At 42.1% G+C, this 17084-nt stretch overlaps 1 protein-coding gene across 2 annotated transcripts in view; it reads right to left on the bottom strand.

Moving 5' to 3' along the window:
- Positions 1–13638, bottom strand: part of CSMD2 (CUB and Sushi multiple domains 2) — a 1528443-nt gene extending 1514805 nt beyond the window's left edge. The window contains exon 1 of one of the 2 annotated variants that reach the window (XM_073665735.1): positions 13100–13638. In XM_073665735.1, coding sequence (XP_073521836.1) covers positions 13100–13262 — 163 coding nt within the window. In that variant the 5' untranslated portion in view covers positions 13263–13638. The remainder of the gene's footprint in view (positions 1–13099) is intronic. The other variant, XM_073665736.1, reaches the window with a different exon arrangement.
- Between the last annotated feature and the right edge of the window lie 3446 nt (positions 13639–17084).

The raw sequence follows: 17084 nt of genomic DNA on the forward strand, positions 1-17084 counted from the left end.
TTGCCGCTGCTCTTTCAACCTGACGTAATTGCCTGTAGGAAAGAGTCCTCAATTTGCCCTTATCAGCACGCACACGTGTGTACTGTGAATCAGCTACATACTTCTTGATTGCCAAGACACTTCATCCTGATCATCGCACAATGTTGATTGTAGTCATGCCTTGACCTAAACACTCCACAATTTGTTGCTTCTCAGCAGCCGACACATCCTTTTTCTTTCCCATTTTGGCAGAAAATGTAGGCTGCTTAATAATGTGAGACAGCCTTCTTAAGTAGTCTTGCCTTTCATTGGACACACCTGCCAAACTAATTAGCACAGGTGTCTGCAATTGCTTACAGTGATATAAAGAGCCCTGACACACATCACCATCAATGAGTTTAACTGACAAACAAACAAATTCTTCCCTTATCACTCCTAAACACTTTTTGCATAATAATTTGGAACGCAGTGTACATGTGCTTTTCCACAAAACACCAGTGGTTCACGTAGTGAATCTTACAGTTCTAACTTGCCAACCGTGGTCTGTATGGAGTTGTTCAATAAAGGGCCCAAAATTAAGATAACATAGATGGGAGAGGTCTCTATGAATAGGAATTCCTAAGTATTTGATACCCTGTGAGGGCCAGGCAAAGGGAAAGTTGGACTGGATGGAATCCTATATGGATTTGGGGAGGGAGACATCGAGGGCCTCAGACTTCGCTGCATTGATTTTAAAATTTGACCATGTAACAAAGTGATCTATTTCAGCCATAACAGCATGGATGGATATATGTGATTGAGTGATATATACTAGGACATCATCAGCAAATAGAGAGCACTTGTACTCGGTGCCTCCCACCTCAATCCACCTAATATTGGGGTTATGGCGAATTGATGAGAGCAGGTGCTCCGTCACTAGGATGTATAAGAGAGGGGACAGAGGACATCCCTGCCTTGTCCCATTGGTGATTGTGAAAGGTGATGAAAATGTTCTGATGCACCCCCTGGGCCTTGGGACACCCGGAGCCGGACCCTTTTTGGTGGATGCTGGTGGTTGTAGTCTTCGTGGCGGCGACCCGGTTCCGTGGCTCAGGGTGGTCAAACCAGTGGCGGAACTATTTATGTGGTTTTGATGTTTAAATGTCCGACTACGCCACTCGTGGATTGCGGTCAGAGTGAACCGCCGCTGCAGGGCAGACCGCTGAGGCTGGTGTTGTGGGTGCAGCAGAGCGTAGCATAACTCCCCACGGGAGGAGTATAGCCTCAGGGCAGTGTATGCGGAGGATGGGGGTGATGGTGCAGGGCAGCAGCAGTAATGACACGGAGTCAGTGATGCAGTCCAGGGCCTTTACTCACAGTTCTTATTATCCAGACCACGTCTGCAGGTAACGGCTGCCCACGTCGTACTGTGCTCACCAGGTGAGCGGCTCAGACAACTCCCAGATAACTTTGGAGCGCTTCACAGGACCCCCTTTGTGTGTCCTTTGTCTGGCCTTTCTTACCAACCCTTCTGTCCGGCTGCCTCGGGCCTCCTCTTGGTAAACTTGGCGCCAGTTTCCCTGACCCTATGTGGTGCCTTCCTAGCTGGTGTAGCGAGGGGCTGCGCCACATAAAATGTCACAGCCTCCGGTTTCTAGCTGAGGGTCGTTTCCTGCCTCCACTAGTTTCGGGGACCGGTCTCCCCCTTTGGCCTGACCCCTCCACGCAGGTGGATTCGGGCGTGCGGTGGCGACTCGCCCGTCCGCACCCCTGGGATCCCTTCACTCCTCGTTCCTGGAGCCTTCTCCGCTCCTCTTCCTTCCTTCTCCCTCTTCCAGGCCTGGGCCTCTGTTACTAGGCCCGCCTCCGGAGCAGAGCTCATGCAGAGCCCCTGCTCCCTGCCACTTCTGCTCAGACTTCTCTGCACTGAACTAAGATGGTGCCCACCTTTTATACTCCCTTCTCAATGCACCCAGGAACTGCTTCCTCCCTGCTCCTGCACTACAGGGTTCCCCTTCCTCAGTGTTCCCTCCCCCCACTCCAACCAGGGACAGGGACTGTCGTGCCCATCTCAGAGGCATATTGGTCGCCCTGCCCCACGGCAATGTGGTGTAATGCATGCAGGTGTCGGGTCCTGATCCACACTCCATCCTTACCTGAGAGTGAGATATCACACCTCTGGGTGAGGTGCAATACCTCTGTAGCAACCGAGCCCTCAGGGTGCTACAGTTCCATTTATCTTCAGCCTAGGTGACATATTGTGATACAGGGCCGTGATTTTGGCTATAAAAGGGTCCCCTAGACCCTTACCCCAAGCTTTTTAAGAGAATCATATATGGCGTGCCAGGAGACTCTATGGAATGCTTTCTCAGCATCCAACGAGAGTATCTAATTACAAATTTTTAACTGCATCTAGCCCAGGAAATACTTTGTGCCTAGTAGCAGTGTCTGCTAGTCAGTGGATTATCCCGGCTGTTAAGCAAGCTACACCACCTGTAGTTTAGACACTTAATTTTTTCAAAGGAAATGCTTCGGGACCATGGGATACTCAGTGAAGAGCATCAGGAGGCACCCCAAGGCATAGGGGCTGGGACTGGCAGTAGGATGCCTTGCGGTGGACAGCCGAGCTCGATCCTTATAAAAGCTTTTTAACTGCAGCAGCTTTAGTGGACGCTACTGGAGCTGGAATTACGCGGCTGCTGGCATGAGACTTGCCCTCCAATAGATCCTTGTAAATGGATTTAAAGTGTATTCATTCAAATTAGAGAGACAATTTAAATTAAAAAGCTTAGAGCTGCCTCCACCACAGGGGGGCTCGCTCGACCCACCAGCGGACAGGCACCAGTATTGGGAGAGGGGGGCTGGCCATCAGGGTTCACCGCGGCTCTGGCACAAACCCGGCGACACGGAGGTGGCACGGGCAGGAGCGGACTGGCCGTGTTGGCTTCTCACTTTTTGGATTTTAGAAGGGCATGACATGCCTATATCTGTGTCTCCCCCTCCTTTTACTCCTCCACCTCTTTTATTTTCGCATGACTATATGTACTTGTCACTTTTCCATGTGTTAGTTATGTCTTCTGAGCAGTTTGTCAGCTTTTGGACACCTTTGAAGGTGTTTTCTATGTGTTTCTATGTGTTTTTGTTTGCCTGCCATTGGTTTTAACGGTGTTCGAAGGTGTTCGACGAACAGTTCGACGAACAGTTCGGCGAACACACGGGTGTTCGACGAACCGAACCGAACTCGAACACTACGGGGGTGGCTCAACACTAGTGATAACACCGACTAAGGGATGTTGATTTTACTGCCTGTCAATTAGTAATTCTGCAATTCATGATGGCCTTCTATGGTCACGGAAAAGTGATTTTTTTTACAAGCTGCACTTAAGATTAGTTAAACCAAGCGTGGTCTGTTGAACTGGAGTGCGGATCCATATAATGTGGTATACGGTAATTCTCTGCTCATTTCCATTCATTCAGAATCCTAATCCACATTTCATAAATCTAATTCTAGAATGTAAATTTACAGTGCAGACACCTGCAAAAATTTTTTTTGCAGACACACAAAGTGTCTCCTCCTTGTCGAATTCTATCCCCATAGCTGAGATAAATCATCTGGGATTGAATGCCTTTGATACAGCATGCGCAGGTACTTTTTGGTTTGCATTGATGGAAGACCAGGAATATAGAAGTAATGTTATGTTCCCCATGTCAAAAGAGTGACAATAAACACATAGGTGGATGGAAGATCACTAAACTCCCATAGAATGATGCTGTGAGAATTATAAGATGCAACCACTTTTTCCTGTGTGTTATAAATGCACAGATCCTCTAGAGCAGTGGAATTAAAGGGAATCTGTCACCAGGCTTTTGCTATGTAATCTGAGAGCAGCATGGTATAGGGGCACAGACCCTAATTTCAGCGATGTATCACTTACTGGTCTGCTTGCTATCATTTTGATAAAATCAGTGTTTTCTTTGCTGCAGATCTAGCAGTGCTCAGAATGCTGAGCCCTGTATAACCCCACCCATATCGCTGATTGACACCATTCTGTGCACACTGTACATTGCCAGAAAGCTGCTAATCAGTGGTGGGGACAGGGTTATACAGAGCAGTTGAATAAGAAGGATGAGACACCTAGTCCAGAAGTGATAATCTGTTCACAAACCACAGATTTTATTGAAACAGCAGAACACAGCCTAGTAAGTGACACAACTCTGGAATCATAGTATCCTCCCTGACATCATGCTCCCCTCATATTACATAGAAAAACAAAACCTGCTGACAGATTCTCTTTAAACTTGTGGGTCCAATAATACAATACTGCAACTAGTGCAAGCTGTCATGGGACTTATATGTTTACAACAGCTGAAGATTAAGGTAATGTTCACATGGCCAACATTTATCCATTAGTACGGATCCAGCAGCAATCCGCTGACAAAAAAGTTGTGCAGACAAAACACTTTTGTACGCCTGAAAAAACTGATTTCAACTGAATCCGTTTTTTTCACATTGAAGTCGATAGAAAATGGATCAATGATATAGCCCTCAGTTTTTCTTCCATTTGAAAAGGATCCGTTTTTTGCTTACTGGATCAGTTTCAAATGAATGATTACTTGAAAGTTCACATGTCCAGTAGTATATGTTAAATATTTATTTTTCCAACTCCAGTAACTAAAAAACGGATCCTTTTCAAATGGGAGAAAAACTGATGGCAATTTAACAGATTCATTTTCCATAGACTTCAATTTAAAAAAAAAGGATCCAGTTGTTTCAGTCGGACAAAATAAGTTGTGTCTGCACAACTTTTTTGTTAATAGATTGCTGCCTTTTCTTGTCGAATCAACGGATGCTGCATTAACGGTTCCATTGCCCATTGACTCTAATGTTAAAAAAACGGATCCGGCCGAGATTAGTGAATAACGGACTGAAAAATTGTCTCAGCAGAACTTTTTTCATAAAGGATTTCTGCTGGATCCGTTCTAACAGATCATTACTGAACATGTGAACATAGCCTTAGCCTAAGGACACGGCCCCACCATCAGTATGTGGTCAGTATTCGGTCAGTATTTTTTCTCAGGAGTGGGAGCCAAAACCAGGAGTGGGTGATAAATGCAGAATTAGTGACTTGTTTCTATTATACCTTTTCTCTTATTGTTCCTCACCAGGTTTTGACTCCCACTCCTGAGAAAAACTACTGACCAAATACTGACCAAATACTGACAGTGGGGCCGTGGCCTACGGTAAGGTAAAGGAGGGACACATAGCTGGCAGCTGATATTTGCTTGATCGATGTGGTTAAAGTGCCACTGCAATTCAATCACACAAACATATTACTTCAGGGTAACTGGAAGCTTTCGAGTACTTTCCGTTTGTGGCTAATCAATGTGCTACAAATCTAATTTCCTGGAAAACTTTGGTAAAGCTGGCGAATTTGAATTTCACATCACCAAAATCGTCAGGTTTGGCCGACTTTCATCTCGAGTTTATGGGGGCTTTAAAAGATTGCTGTACTTATCTAGCTTCATTTCATAAGATGCAGTCAAAGAAAAAATCAAGTCCTTATCTTTTCAGATGCGATGTGATGATTTTTAGCCAAACACAAGATACGCAAAATTCCCTTTTTCCCCGAGTGAAAAGCTAAAGACATCACATAATTTCTAAGATAGTCGCTATTCAGCAATCTCTAAGGTGTAGAAGGTCACCCCCAGCATAGACCCTATAGGATCAATTCAACAAACTATATTCACATCATAAAGAAACACATGATGATAAGTTATTTTTTAAACTTGTTAAGGGACATAGGTGCTTAATTTTGAGAGTTTTTCCAATTTCCAGTGTAGCACCCACTAAAAAAGCAATGCTAAGGCTGTGAAATACTAGTAATAAAAACATGTAAAGTTTTAAGTGTTTCTATAACTATATTTTTTTTATCAACATAAAAGAATTCAAAAATGGATGCAAATCATTGATAAAAAGTGTGACATTGAGATATAGCGCTTTATTCTTTCAGCTTTTCTCTGCAGGCTTCCCGCCCTTGTAGGGGGTCACCTGTTGACGCTAGTGTCAATTATGAAGCTCTTTTATTTTATTACGCTCTATTTTAGCTCATTGTTACTCAATTCCATTGGTTTTCAAAGAAACCATGGGAAAGCATTTCCATCAATGGCGCCAATGATTTCAATAGGATTTTGTTGAATTGCAATCAGTTAGCATCAGTATGCCTTTCATTCATCTTTTTAGTTTCAGAGCCAGGATAAGGCAGTTTGCTACATTATTCTACATGGCAAAAAACATGGAAATATGATGATTCATTTTTTTATTACTATTATTAAAGATGATGGAGCAATGACTATTATTTAAGATATTTACTAATGCTATTTGATGGTTAGACAGCATAAACTAAGACAGGGCAGTAATAACGTGCCAATGTCATCAAAGTGGTGCGGATTGTGTGTTAGATTTGGTGCATCTTACTATTTCTTACTCTTACCTGGTCTTCTTAAGATAATTAATTTGCAATTAAAGGGATCTGTCAGCAGATTTTTACTATGTAATCTGAAGACAGCATGCTGTAGGGGTTAAAACACAGATTTCAGCGATGCCTCTCTTATCAAGCTCTGTGTTTTTGTTTGCTTGCAATGATTGTTTTAGCATCAGTAGCTTATCATTGCTGGATACAGCAGCGAGTGCCTGGTAGTCTGACACGCCCCCTGCTGCGATGAGCACCTCACTGTCTATAGCCATTGTATATACAGAGCCTGGCGTGGGCGAGGTTAGCTTCCTCAGCTCTGATTCATGGTAAATCTAAAACCTCTGATTGTGTCAGAACCGCTACACCCAGTAACCTAACTGATACATCATTGGATTCAGCTTCTCTTTGCCTACATTACGCTGCTCTCAGATGAGGTAACAAAAACATGATGACCGATTCCCTTTAAAAACTTTTACAGTCCATTAATAAATTTGGAGAAAATTATAGTTCAACTTTGCCATTCCAAGCAGAAAAAAATGAGCATACTGTAGATTGATTTCTTTGGTGCAAACACATAATACATTTATTTAACAATCTTAGGCCAAAATTTTTTACAAATAATGCCAGGAAATTAGTGTTTTTTTTAACTTACTTTAAAGTCTGTTCTTACGGTAATTTTATTTTTAACCTTATTTATAATATTTTCTTTTACTGTTGATCTCTAATCGCATCTGTGTATGGAGTCACTGCATGACACATACACAGATGCACAGATGGCACGAGAGGGAATATGAGAGTAGGCATACCAGCCGACCCTATCTTCTATCCTTGGAGCCGTATTAGCTGTCGCCATTATTGTGCCGCCCAGAGGCTGCTGATGTGAATAATAACTTCTGGCGGCGGCTTCTGACAACATATGTGCTACAGGTTCTTCTGTAGCGACTCCAGAATATTCAGCATCATCAATACGGGCAAGGGTCTCAGGTTGCAGCCTTTCATCCCCAGGGCACCTAGCAAACAGACAAGAGAATTCCCATCCAGGACAGTTTAGGATCTGCTGCAAAGTATCAATCTGCAACAAATGGAGTTGCAAAGTGTTATTAACATGATGAGCTCCCCCTCCTTTGCAAATAGTCAAAAGAGAAGAGTCGTAGAGTCACCAGCAGAGAGAGGGTTTAGGCCAGATTTACAGAAAATGTACTACAGGTGGCCCATCTGTGCAATATTTTCATGCTAGCTCGCTCCATCTGCTGGCAGACAATGCTAGTATAAAAAAATTAGCTAATTATACATTAATGAGTACTGTGGCTCAGTGGTTAGCACTGTTGCATTGCAGCACTGGCACCCTGGGTTCAAATACCACGAAGGGAGTTTGTATGCTCTCTATGAGCTTGTGTGGGATTCCTCCCATGCTCCAAAGACATACTGATAGGGAATTTAGATTGTGAGTCCCGAAAGGAACAGTGATGATAATGTCTGCGAAGCGCTGTGGAATTAATGGCGCTATATAATTAAAAAATATTTCCTGAGCTGTGAAAAAATGTCAAAAATGTATTTCAACGACCTTTTTTAACACTGTTATAATTGGTCATTTCAAGCTTCTCAATTGTAATTATTCATTTATTTATTTTACTCACTTATATAGCGCCATTAATTCCAGAGCACTTTACAGACATCATCACTGTCCCCATTGGGGCTCACAATCTAGATTCCCTATCAATATGTCTTTGGAATGTGGGAGGAAAGCGGAGAACCCAAAGGAAACCCATGCAAACACAGAGACAACATACCATCTCTTTACAGATGTTGACCATGGTGGGATTCGAAGCCAGGACCCCAGTGCTTCAAGGCTGCAGTTCTAACCAAAGGATCCAGTCAGGAAATAGACAAATAAGAATAAGTTTGAACTTTGGAGAAGGCTATAATATGCCATTACTTCCCATGTGCAGGATTTAGACATTGGTTAGGTAGAGTAGATGTCCTCCTAGGACGTCACTGTCTTTCACTGTACAGCCAATGCTACAGGAGTAAGTTGACATTTCTACACCATGTACAAAAAGGATGGGCAGCTGGCTTTGGGTTCAGAAATGCTCATTGATAGAGGAGATGAGGGTACTGAGAAATCAGGACTATGCAATATAAATAAAAGATGTAGCAATTGGTGGAAATGGAAAAGGGGGCAGATAAATTAAAGTCATTGCAGCTCTCATGCTCAACTTCAGGGGCCTAGTGTAGTGGAGCATGTTATGGATCTCTTGCTGTAAAAGTTTACCCATTGTACAGCCATAAGTATATGAGGAATCTATATTGAAAATAATTGAAGGTTACTTGCAACTAACATGTTGGAGCGGTTGGTTACATTCAGATAAACTAATGCCAAATTGGCCTTTAAAGATTGTTTAACATAGGGAGGTTCAAGGCTCTAAATATCCAGTTACTAACTAAAGCTAAGAGGATTGAACTAAAGGGATTACAAAAAGTTGAGCTGCAATACTGAATATGACCATAATCAAAAATGGTGCTGTATCTGGTGGAAAAAAGGCAGTTCTTTCTAACCTAGAACAACCTTGTTAAAAGTGAACTTGTAACAAGAAAAAAGCTATTAACCTGCTGATATGGGGTTAATCTGCAGGTTAATAGCGTTCTGAACCTACCTGGTGTCCGCACTTAGACCCCTGCTGCTGGGAGGAAATGAACTTTGTTCCTCCCGATAGTGTTCGGGTCTCAGTCACGGGGGCTGCACCGGCGCGCGTTCAGACACCGCTCTGTGTATAGAGAGCAGCACTGACTGACAGCAGGCTCAGTTTTAGGGCCATCTGTCAGTCATTGCCTGGGGCGCAGTTACAGCTGAACGGTGACTGAACCCGTGCCAGCGCTGCCCCGTTACTGAAACCCGAAAGCTACCAGCTTTGAAAAAGAACGCTGGATTGCATTTGAAACGCGTCGCCTGGTCTCTGTCTCTTGCTCCTTATTTTTTATATGGATTTTTAATCTAATGAAGATGGACTGATCTCCAGCATTTTACCAGAAGCTGGAACCCCCCTTTTTTTCTCCTCGCTTATTGCCACGTTTGGTCACAACGTTGTTCCTAGCATACTGGACTTTATTCCTCCATTATTCCAGAATTTTATAATAATAAAGTTATAAAAGTGCAAGTCTTAAAATGAATTCCTTATCAATAAGTACTGGGTGTGTGCTTGTATTATATTTTAAAAAGGAAAATCTGGTTTTCTGTCATCTGATCTAATCATTAACTGAAAACTTACACCTAAGCTGAGATCCTTGTGTTCATTCTTGCAATGGTGAGGTTATATTTTTATATATTTCAACCTCTTTTTCTGGAATCTATAGAATAATGCCTACAGTCGGCAATGGTGGAGGAAAAATACAGCATTGTTCAAGAGCTATAGTATGCAGTCAAATATTATTTCCGCAGCTTCTGCGTATATGTGTATTAGTAATAATAAGGCATACACAACCATCTTGCTTTCAAAGCATATAAGGGTATATGAGTAGTTATTTTGCCTGTATCGACAGACTGTGAGCTAACTTCCAATGCTTTAAGGGGTTTTCTGGAACCTCCCACAACTGCTGCTCCAAATCTGTCCAGACAATGAAAGCATGAGCACATGGGAAAAACTAAAACACAAGGTTGAAGTAGTCCAGTAATGTAGGTGGCCATATGATAATGTCATGAGATAGTAGGAACATAATGTCACCAGGTCACAAAAAATCATGTAGTCTACATACAATTATGGACTTCTGATGGTGTTTATATGGGTTGCCAACCGCTGACTTTCTATGTTCACCCATGGTCTGACTACTGTCTGGTCACTGCATGAGGTCAAAAGTGTTTTGTGAGCTACATGGTCACTTTAGTTGCCAACCAATCGTTTGGGCTGGAGTTGTCATCTTTGATGACCAATCTTAGGTGACCATCCTTGAATTCTGAGTCTGGGACAAAAATTGAGTATATTGAGTCTCTCCTAAGCACAGCAGGGCACAGAAAAGTGGAATATAACTGAGATTTGTTTTATTTCCAGCACAATGCAGATAAAAAATTACTCATATTCCCATATACAGGTCCTATCTCATTCTTTACTGTCACACACAACATCTAGAATGAGAAGCCAGGCTCTAAAGATGGCAGCTCCCAGCTCAAAAGAATTAACAATATGCTAATAGTTAACAGAACGTAGAGAATTAATTGATTAACCTTCACACTGAAGTGGGTTGTCTGATAGAATAGGTAATAGAAATGTACATTAATGAGCTATTTTAAAGTCAAATGAGCGTGAGGATCAAAGGAGGCTGAGGTGGGCTTACAAATTGTGGGGGTTGGCCAGGGTTATCGACTGTCACCCTACCCTGCAGGTTATATATTCATATGTCCCACTGTAAACAAGTATTAACCATCCCCGAAACACCTTTTACAAAATTATAAATTATGTGCTTGCCAATTCCACTGGTGAAATAGAAAAAGCTGAGCAACATTGCTCTGGGAGCTGAATCATTTATGAATAATGATACCCTATCATAATCAATGAGATGAGACGCACAGGTTTTGTGCTGTACACTCCACAAGCAGATGAATGCAGGGACCTTTTTACGAAATCTTCCTTGTGTCACGGAATTCTGCAATTGACTAAAAATGCTCGAGCCAGTCAGTCAGTACCCAGGACGGAGATCAATGTATGCAGCTGGTGATGATAGTACATTCACATATGTAATGGAGACCCGGTTGGTTGATAACAAATTACATATTGCACATATGAAAGGAATTCAACAGGATGACCTTCCATGTCTACCATGTCTATTCTATTACCAGTGGAAATTAAAAATTGATGTGAACCCCTCAAAGGCTAAGGAATCTTCATGACTATTATAGACTTTGCACTCTGGCAGACTAGTGTACATACCTAATTGTATTACAGCAAGTATATCCATCAATAAATTAATAGATAGATAGAGATAGACGACAGATAGATAGATAATAGATAGATAGATAGATAGAATGGGATAGATAGATGCATAGATATGTGATAGATATAGATAGATAGATAGATACTGTAGATAGATATTGGATAGATAGATAGATAGATAGATAGATAGATAGATAGATAGATAGATAGATATTGGATAGATAGATATTGGGTAGATAGATAGATAGATAGATATTGGATAGATAGATAGATAGATATTGGATAGATAGATAGATAGATAGATAGATAGATAGATAGATAGATAGATAGATAGATATGGATAGATAGACAGGTAGACACATGAGAAATAGGAAAGCCATCCTCTTTTTCTTAATATTTAATGTACAGTTAATATTATTCCAGTAAATGTATTTCCTATCTCCTAGTTCCACAAAAAGTGCACTTTAGTACACCACAGAACATCCAATTAGAAAATAATACAGGTAATCAGACAGTCTCCTCGCCATTACATATGTTGCGTTTCTAAACTGATACTTTCATGCAATTAAAGGATTAGAGAGATTTAAATGCTGCTTAAAAGCCTAGTGTTATTTCAAGACGAATCAGTGGCCATGGGCCTCGTGTCAATGGACAAATGCTCCAACACTTCAGGGTAAAATTAAAAAAAAAAAAAATAGTAATACTAGAAAGAAATCTCTTATTGCAGTTTATTTACTGCTATTTACATGTATAAAACCGAAGATCAGCAGTCATATGTCTAGTAATAAAAAAATATGTAAATAATACTAAAAAGAACAATTTTCCTAGCTTTAATAGATGTAGGCACATGCTGGTGAAAATCTCCAGCCTTCAAAGTATAAAGTAGGGTCAGGCTAGATCATGTCTAGATAAAGGGGAAAGGTCACTTCTAGGGAATCAATTAATAGGGAAAGCTACTTCCAAACGTCTGGAATTCTGAAATGGTAGTGACAGATCAAGACGCATATGAAATCCCAGGATATTTGCCTGTGCAATGGAAATTTCCACATCTAACTGCTAGGCAATATATGGCTGTAAGTATTGTATAGCCTGCCAATATACCCAAGCAGCACTTTGTGGACATTGGGCTGTAGTCTGTGCCCAGTAGTTAATAAAGGGTACATGATGTTCTATGCAGAATGTAAAGTTTGGTATATCTATTCTAGACTGTAAAGCTCAAGTGGATGCAGCATGTATAAAGGTAGGTGATTTATGCCTGCAGCATATGTGAAATACAAGGCTTCAGTGTGTGACCAGCCAGGGAACATCATATAAAGGCTCAGATATTGGCTGGCGGAATGGATTCCTACAGGTATAAGATTTTCACCTCCAGACTACACCTAGATGCCCATATTACTGCAACAGCACACAGGATGTCATGCGGAGGCATGGGACTGCCGGGCACATCAGACAGACCAGCACATCATATAGCATGGTGCGAATCATATCTGCAAATATATGTGTGCGTGTATATATATATATATATATATATATATATGTGTGTGTGTGTATATGTGCTACACACAGGCTTTCTCATCCCTAGGATGACATGACGAGGTGCACAGCATCTCAGACAGGTTGTATAATTAGCATCCTACATGCATCCATCTCCTTTACTGAGCATCCAGGACCATGACGCCTATGGGTGCAAGCAGCGATGACTGTTGGAGATGACTTAGAACTTGGATGGTGTGTATTAGGACTCACCCGTTGCTGATGCAGCCAATAGCCCAAAGCTGATGAAGACCAGCCTGCTCCAAGTTTGCACTTCCAGGAGCCCCAAAACCCACCATGCCCCCCATATCCTCCTGGATCCGCAGCTGCACCCTGTCCTGTGCCCCCACTTCAGCCATCCAGAGATGGTTCTCATGGCAGATTCTGCGGGGATCTCTGGAAAAGGAGGTCAGGTATTCTTGCAAAGAAAATCCCACTACATTGAACAGCTCTTTGCTTCTGCAGCCGGAATAAACCAAGTCTCTCCCTGCACTGGGGAGATGAGATCAGGAATCCTGCTCCTCTCTCTCACTTCCAAATATTCTAAATGACTGTGTAGCCAGAAGGTCTTCCTGCAGGGAACATCCACACAATCCCTCCAGCTCCAATATCAATCAGCCCTTCATAATAATATTCTCTCCACTATCATAGATGCATCCACAAGAGGGAATAGGGTTTTTCTCCCTTCCTCCCCTACATACAACAATGCTGCAAATTACATCTTGAATTTGTCTCCCTCCCTCCTCCTCCTCCTTCTCCTCCTCTCACACTGGTCCCCACTCACAGGATACTTGTCACATATTTCTTTACCATAATTCCCCCCTCCAAACAATATAATCCACTAATGTGGATATGAAATGGTCAGATAAAGAAGAAGGTTTGTTGTGTAAATATGTGATGTAAAGGAAACAGCTGTATAATAGCAGGCTGCAAAATAAATCAAATGAAAAATTATAAACACTTGTGTAATAAGACTTTCTTGGTGCTTGATAAGTGCATCCTTATGCCCACTGCTCTTAAAGGGGCTGCTGTGCTGTCCTGGCATCTTGGCACACACTGCAATACTGGCTGCAGTTAAGATTCTGCTGGAGTTTTACAAAGGTTCATTAGCTTTGCAAATATGTCAGGAGTGAACATCAGCAAATGAACTTGGGGATGTAAGATACAGGATGGAGTGGAAGGTATGAAGAGGAAGCCATCAGACATGTACTGTAAATTGTATTCCAAGGTGACAGGGTCAGACTGGGGTGCCAGGGCCAACCAGTAACACTGTTCTACTATGTGCAAATATTACATTACTGTGATTCACAAATTTGCTTCCAAATAATAATAATAAACTGGTTAGTTTGTTAGATGAACTATTAGATATAGGGAGGTGGGGTAGCCTACTGTTATTATAGGGGGGGGGGGGGCACCGATGAATTCACCCGTTCTCCTGTGCACTAATGCAATCCTGCAAGGTGGTGCTCTATCTATCCAACCATTATCTATCTATCTATCTATCTATCTATCTATCTATCTATCTATCTATCTATCTATCCCATATCTATCTACATATCTATCATCTATCTATCTATCCATCCATCTATCCATATCTACAGTAGAGACCAAAAGTTTGGACACACCTTCTCATTTAAACAATTTTCTATATTTTCATGACTATGAAAATTGTACATTCACACTGAAGGCATCAAAACTATGAATTAACACATGTGGAATTATATACCTAACAAGTGTGAAACAACTGAAAATATGTCTTATATTCTAGGTTCTTCAAAGTAGCCACCTTTTGCTTTGATGACTGCTTTGCACACTCTTGGCATTCTCTTGATGAGCTTCAAGAGGTAGTCACCGGAAATGGTCTTTCAACAATCTTGAAGGAGTTCCCAGAGATGCTTAGCACTTGTTGGCCCTTTTGCCTTCACTCTGCGGTCCAGCTCACCCCAAACCATCTCGATTGGGTTCAGGTCTGGTGACTGTGGAGGCCAGGTCATCTGGCGTAGCACCCCATCACTCTCCGTCTTGGTCAAATAGCCCTTACACAGCCTGGTGGTGTGTTTGGGGTCATTGTCCTGTTGAAAAAAAAATGATGGTCCAACTAAACGCAAACCGGATGGAATAGCATGCCGCTGCAAGATGCTGTCGTAGCCATGCTGGTTCAGTATGCCTTCAATTTTGAATAAATCCCCAACAGTGTCACCAACAAAGCACCCTCACACCATCACACCTCCTCCTCCATGCTTCACGGTGGGAACCAGGCATATAGAGTCCATCCGTTCACCTTTTCTGCATCGCACAAAGACAGGTGGTTGGGAGGAAATGAACTTTATTTCTCCCGATAGTGTTCGGGTCTCAGTCACGGGGGCTGCACCGGCACGCGTTCAGACGCCGTTCTGTGTATAGAGAGCAGCACTGACTGACAGCAGGCTCAGTTTTAGGGCCATCTGTCAGTCATTGCCTGGGGCGCAGTTACAGCTGATCTCAAATTTGGACACATCAGACCAAGCTCAGATTTCCACTGGTCTAATGTCCATTCCTTGTGTTCTTTAGCCCAAACAAGTCTCTTCTGCTTGTTGCCTGTCCTTAGCAGTGGTTTCCTAGCAGCTATTTTACCATGAAGGCCTGCTGCGCAAAGTCTCCTCTTAACAGTTGTTGTAGAGATGTGTCTGCTGCTAGAACTCTGTGTGGCATTGACCTGGTCTCTAATCTGAGCTGCTGTTAACCTGCGATTTCTGAGGCTGGTGACTCGGATAAACTCATCCTCAGAAGCAGAGGTGACTCTTGGTCTTCCTTTCCTGGGGCGGTCCTCATGTGAGCCAGTTTCTTTGTAGCGCTTGATGGTTTTTGCAACTGCACTTGGGGACACTTTCAAAGTTTGCTCAATTTTTCGGACTGACTGATGTTCATTTCTTAAAGTAATGATGGCCACTCGTTTTTCTTTACTTAGCTACTTTTTTCTTGCCATAATACAAATTCTAACAGTCTATTGAGTAGGACTATCAGCTGTGTATGCACCTGACTTCTGCACAACACAACTGATGGTCCCAACTCCATTTATAAGGCAAGAAATCCCACTTATTAAACCTGACAGGGCACACCTGTGAAGTGAAAACCATTTCCGGTGACTACCTCTTGAACCTCATCAAGAGAATGCCAAGAGTGTGCAAAGCAGTCATCAAAGCAAAAGGTGGCTACTTGAAGAACCTAGAATATAAGACATATTTTCAGTTGTTTCACACTTTTTTGTTAAGTATATAATTCCACATGTGTTAATTCATAGTTTTGATGTCTTCAGTGTGAATGTACAATTTTCAAAGTCATGAAAATACAAAAAAATCTTTAAATGAGAAGGTGTATCCAAACTTTTGGTCTGTACTGTATCTATCTATCTACAGTGGGTACGAAAAGTATTCAGACCCCTTTAAATTTTTCACTCTTTGTTTCATTGCAGCCATTCGGTAAATTCATTTTTTTTCTCATTGAACTACACTCTGCACCCCATCTTGACTGAAAAAAAACAGAAATGTAGAAATTTTTGCAAATTTATTAAAAAAGAAAAGTTGAAATATCACATGGTCATAAGTATTCAGACCCATTGCTAAGACACTCATATTTAAGTCACATGGTGTTCATTTCCTTGTGATCCTCCTTGAGATGGTTCTACTCCTTCATTGGAGTCCAGCTGTGTTTAATTAAACTGATAGGACTTGATTTGGAAAGGCACACACCTGTCTATATAAGACCTCACATCTCACAGTGTATGTCAGACCAAATGAGAATCATGAGCTCAAAGGAACTGCCCAAGGAGCTCAGAGACAGAATTGTGGCAAGGCACAGATCTGGCCAAGGTTACAAAAGAATTTCTGCATTACTCAAGGTTCCTAAGAGCACCGTGGCCTCCATAATCCTTAAATGGAAGGAGTTTGGGACCACCAGAAGTGTTCCTAGACCTGGCCGTCCAGCCAAACTGAGCAATCGTTGGAGAAGAGCCTTGGTGAGAGAGGTAAAGAAGAACCCCAAGATCACTGTGGCTGAGCTCCAGAGATGCAGTAGGGAGATGGGAGAAAGTTCCACAAAGTCAACTATCACTGCAGCCCTCCACCAGTTGGGCCTTTATTGCAGAGTGGCCCGACAGAAGCCTCTCCTCGGTGCAAGACATATGAAAGCCCGCATAGAGTTTGCTCAAAAACACATAAAG

Source organism: Phyllobates terribilis, unplaced genomic scaffold (assembly GCF_046119375.1).
Source record: "Phyllobates terribilis strain yellow unplaced genomic scaffold, ASM4611937v1 Scaffold_2__4_contigs__length_985480577, whole genome shotgun sequence".
Lineage (NCBI taxonomy): Eukaryota > Metazoa > Chordata > Amphibia > Anura > Dendrobatidae > Phyllobates > Phyllobates terribilis.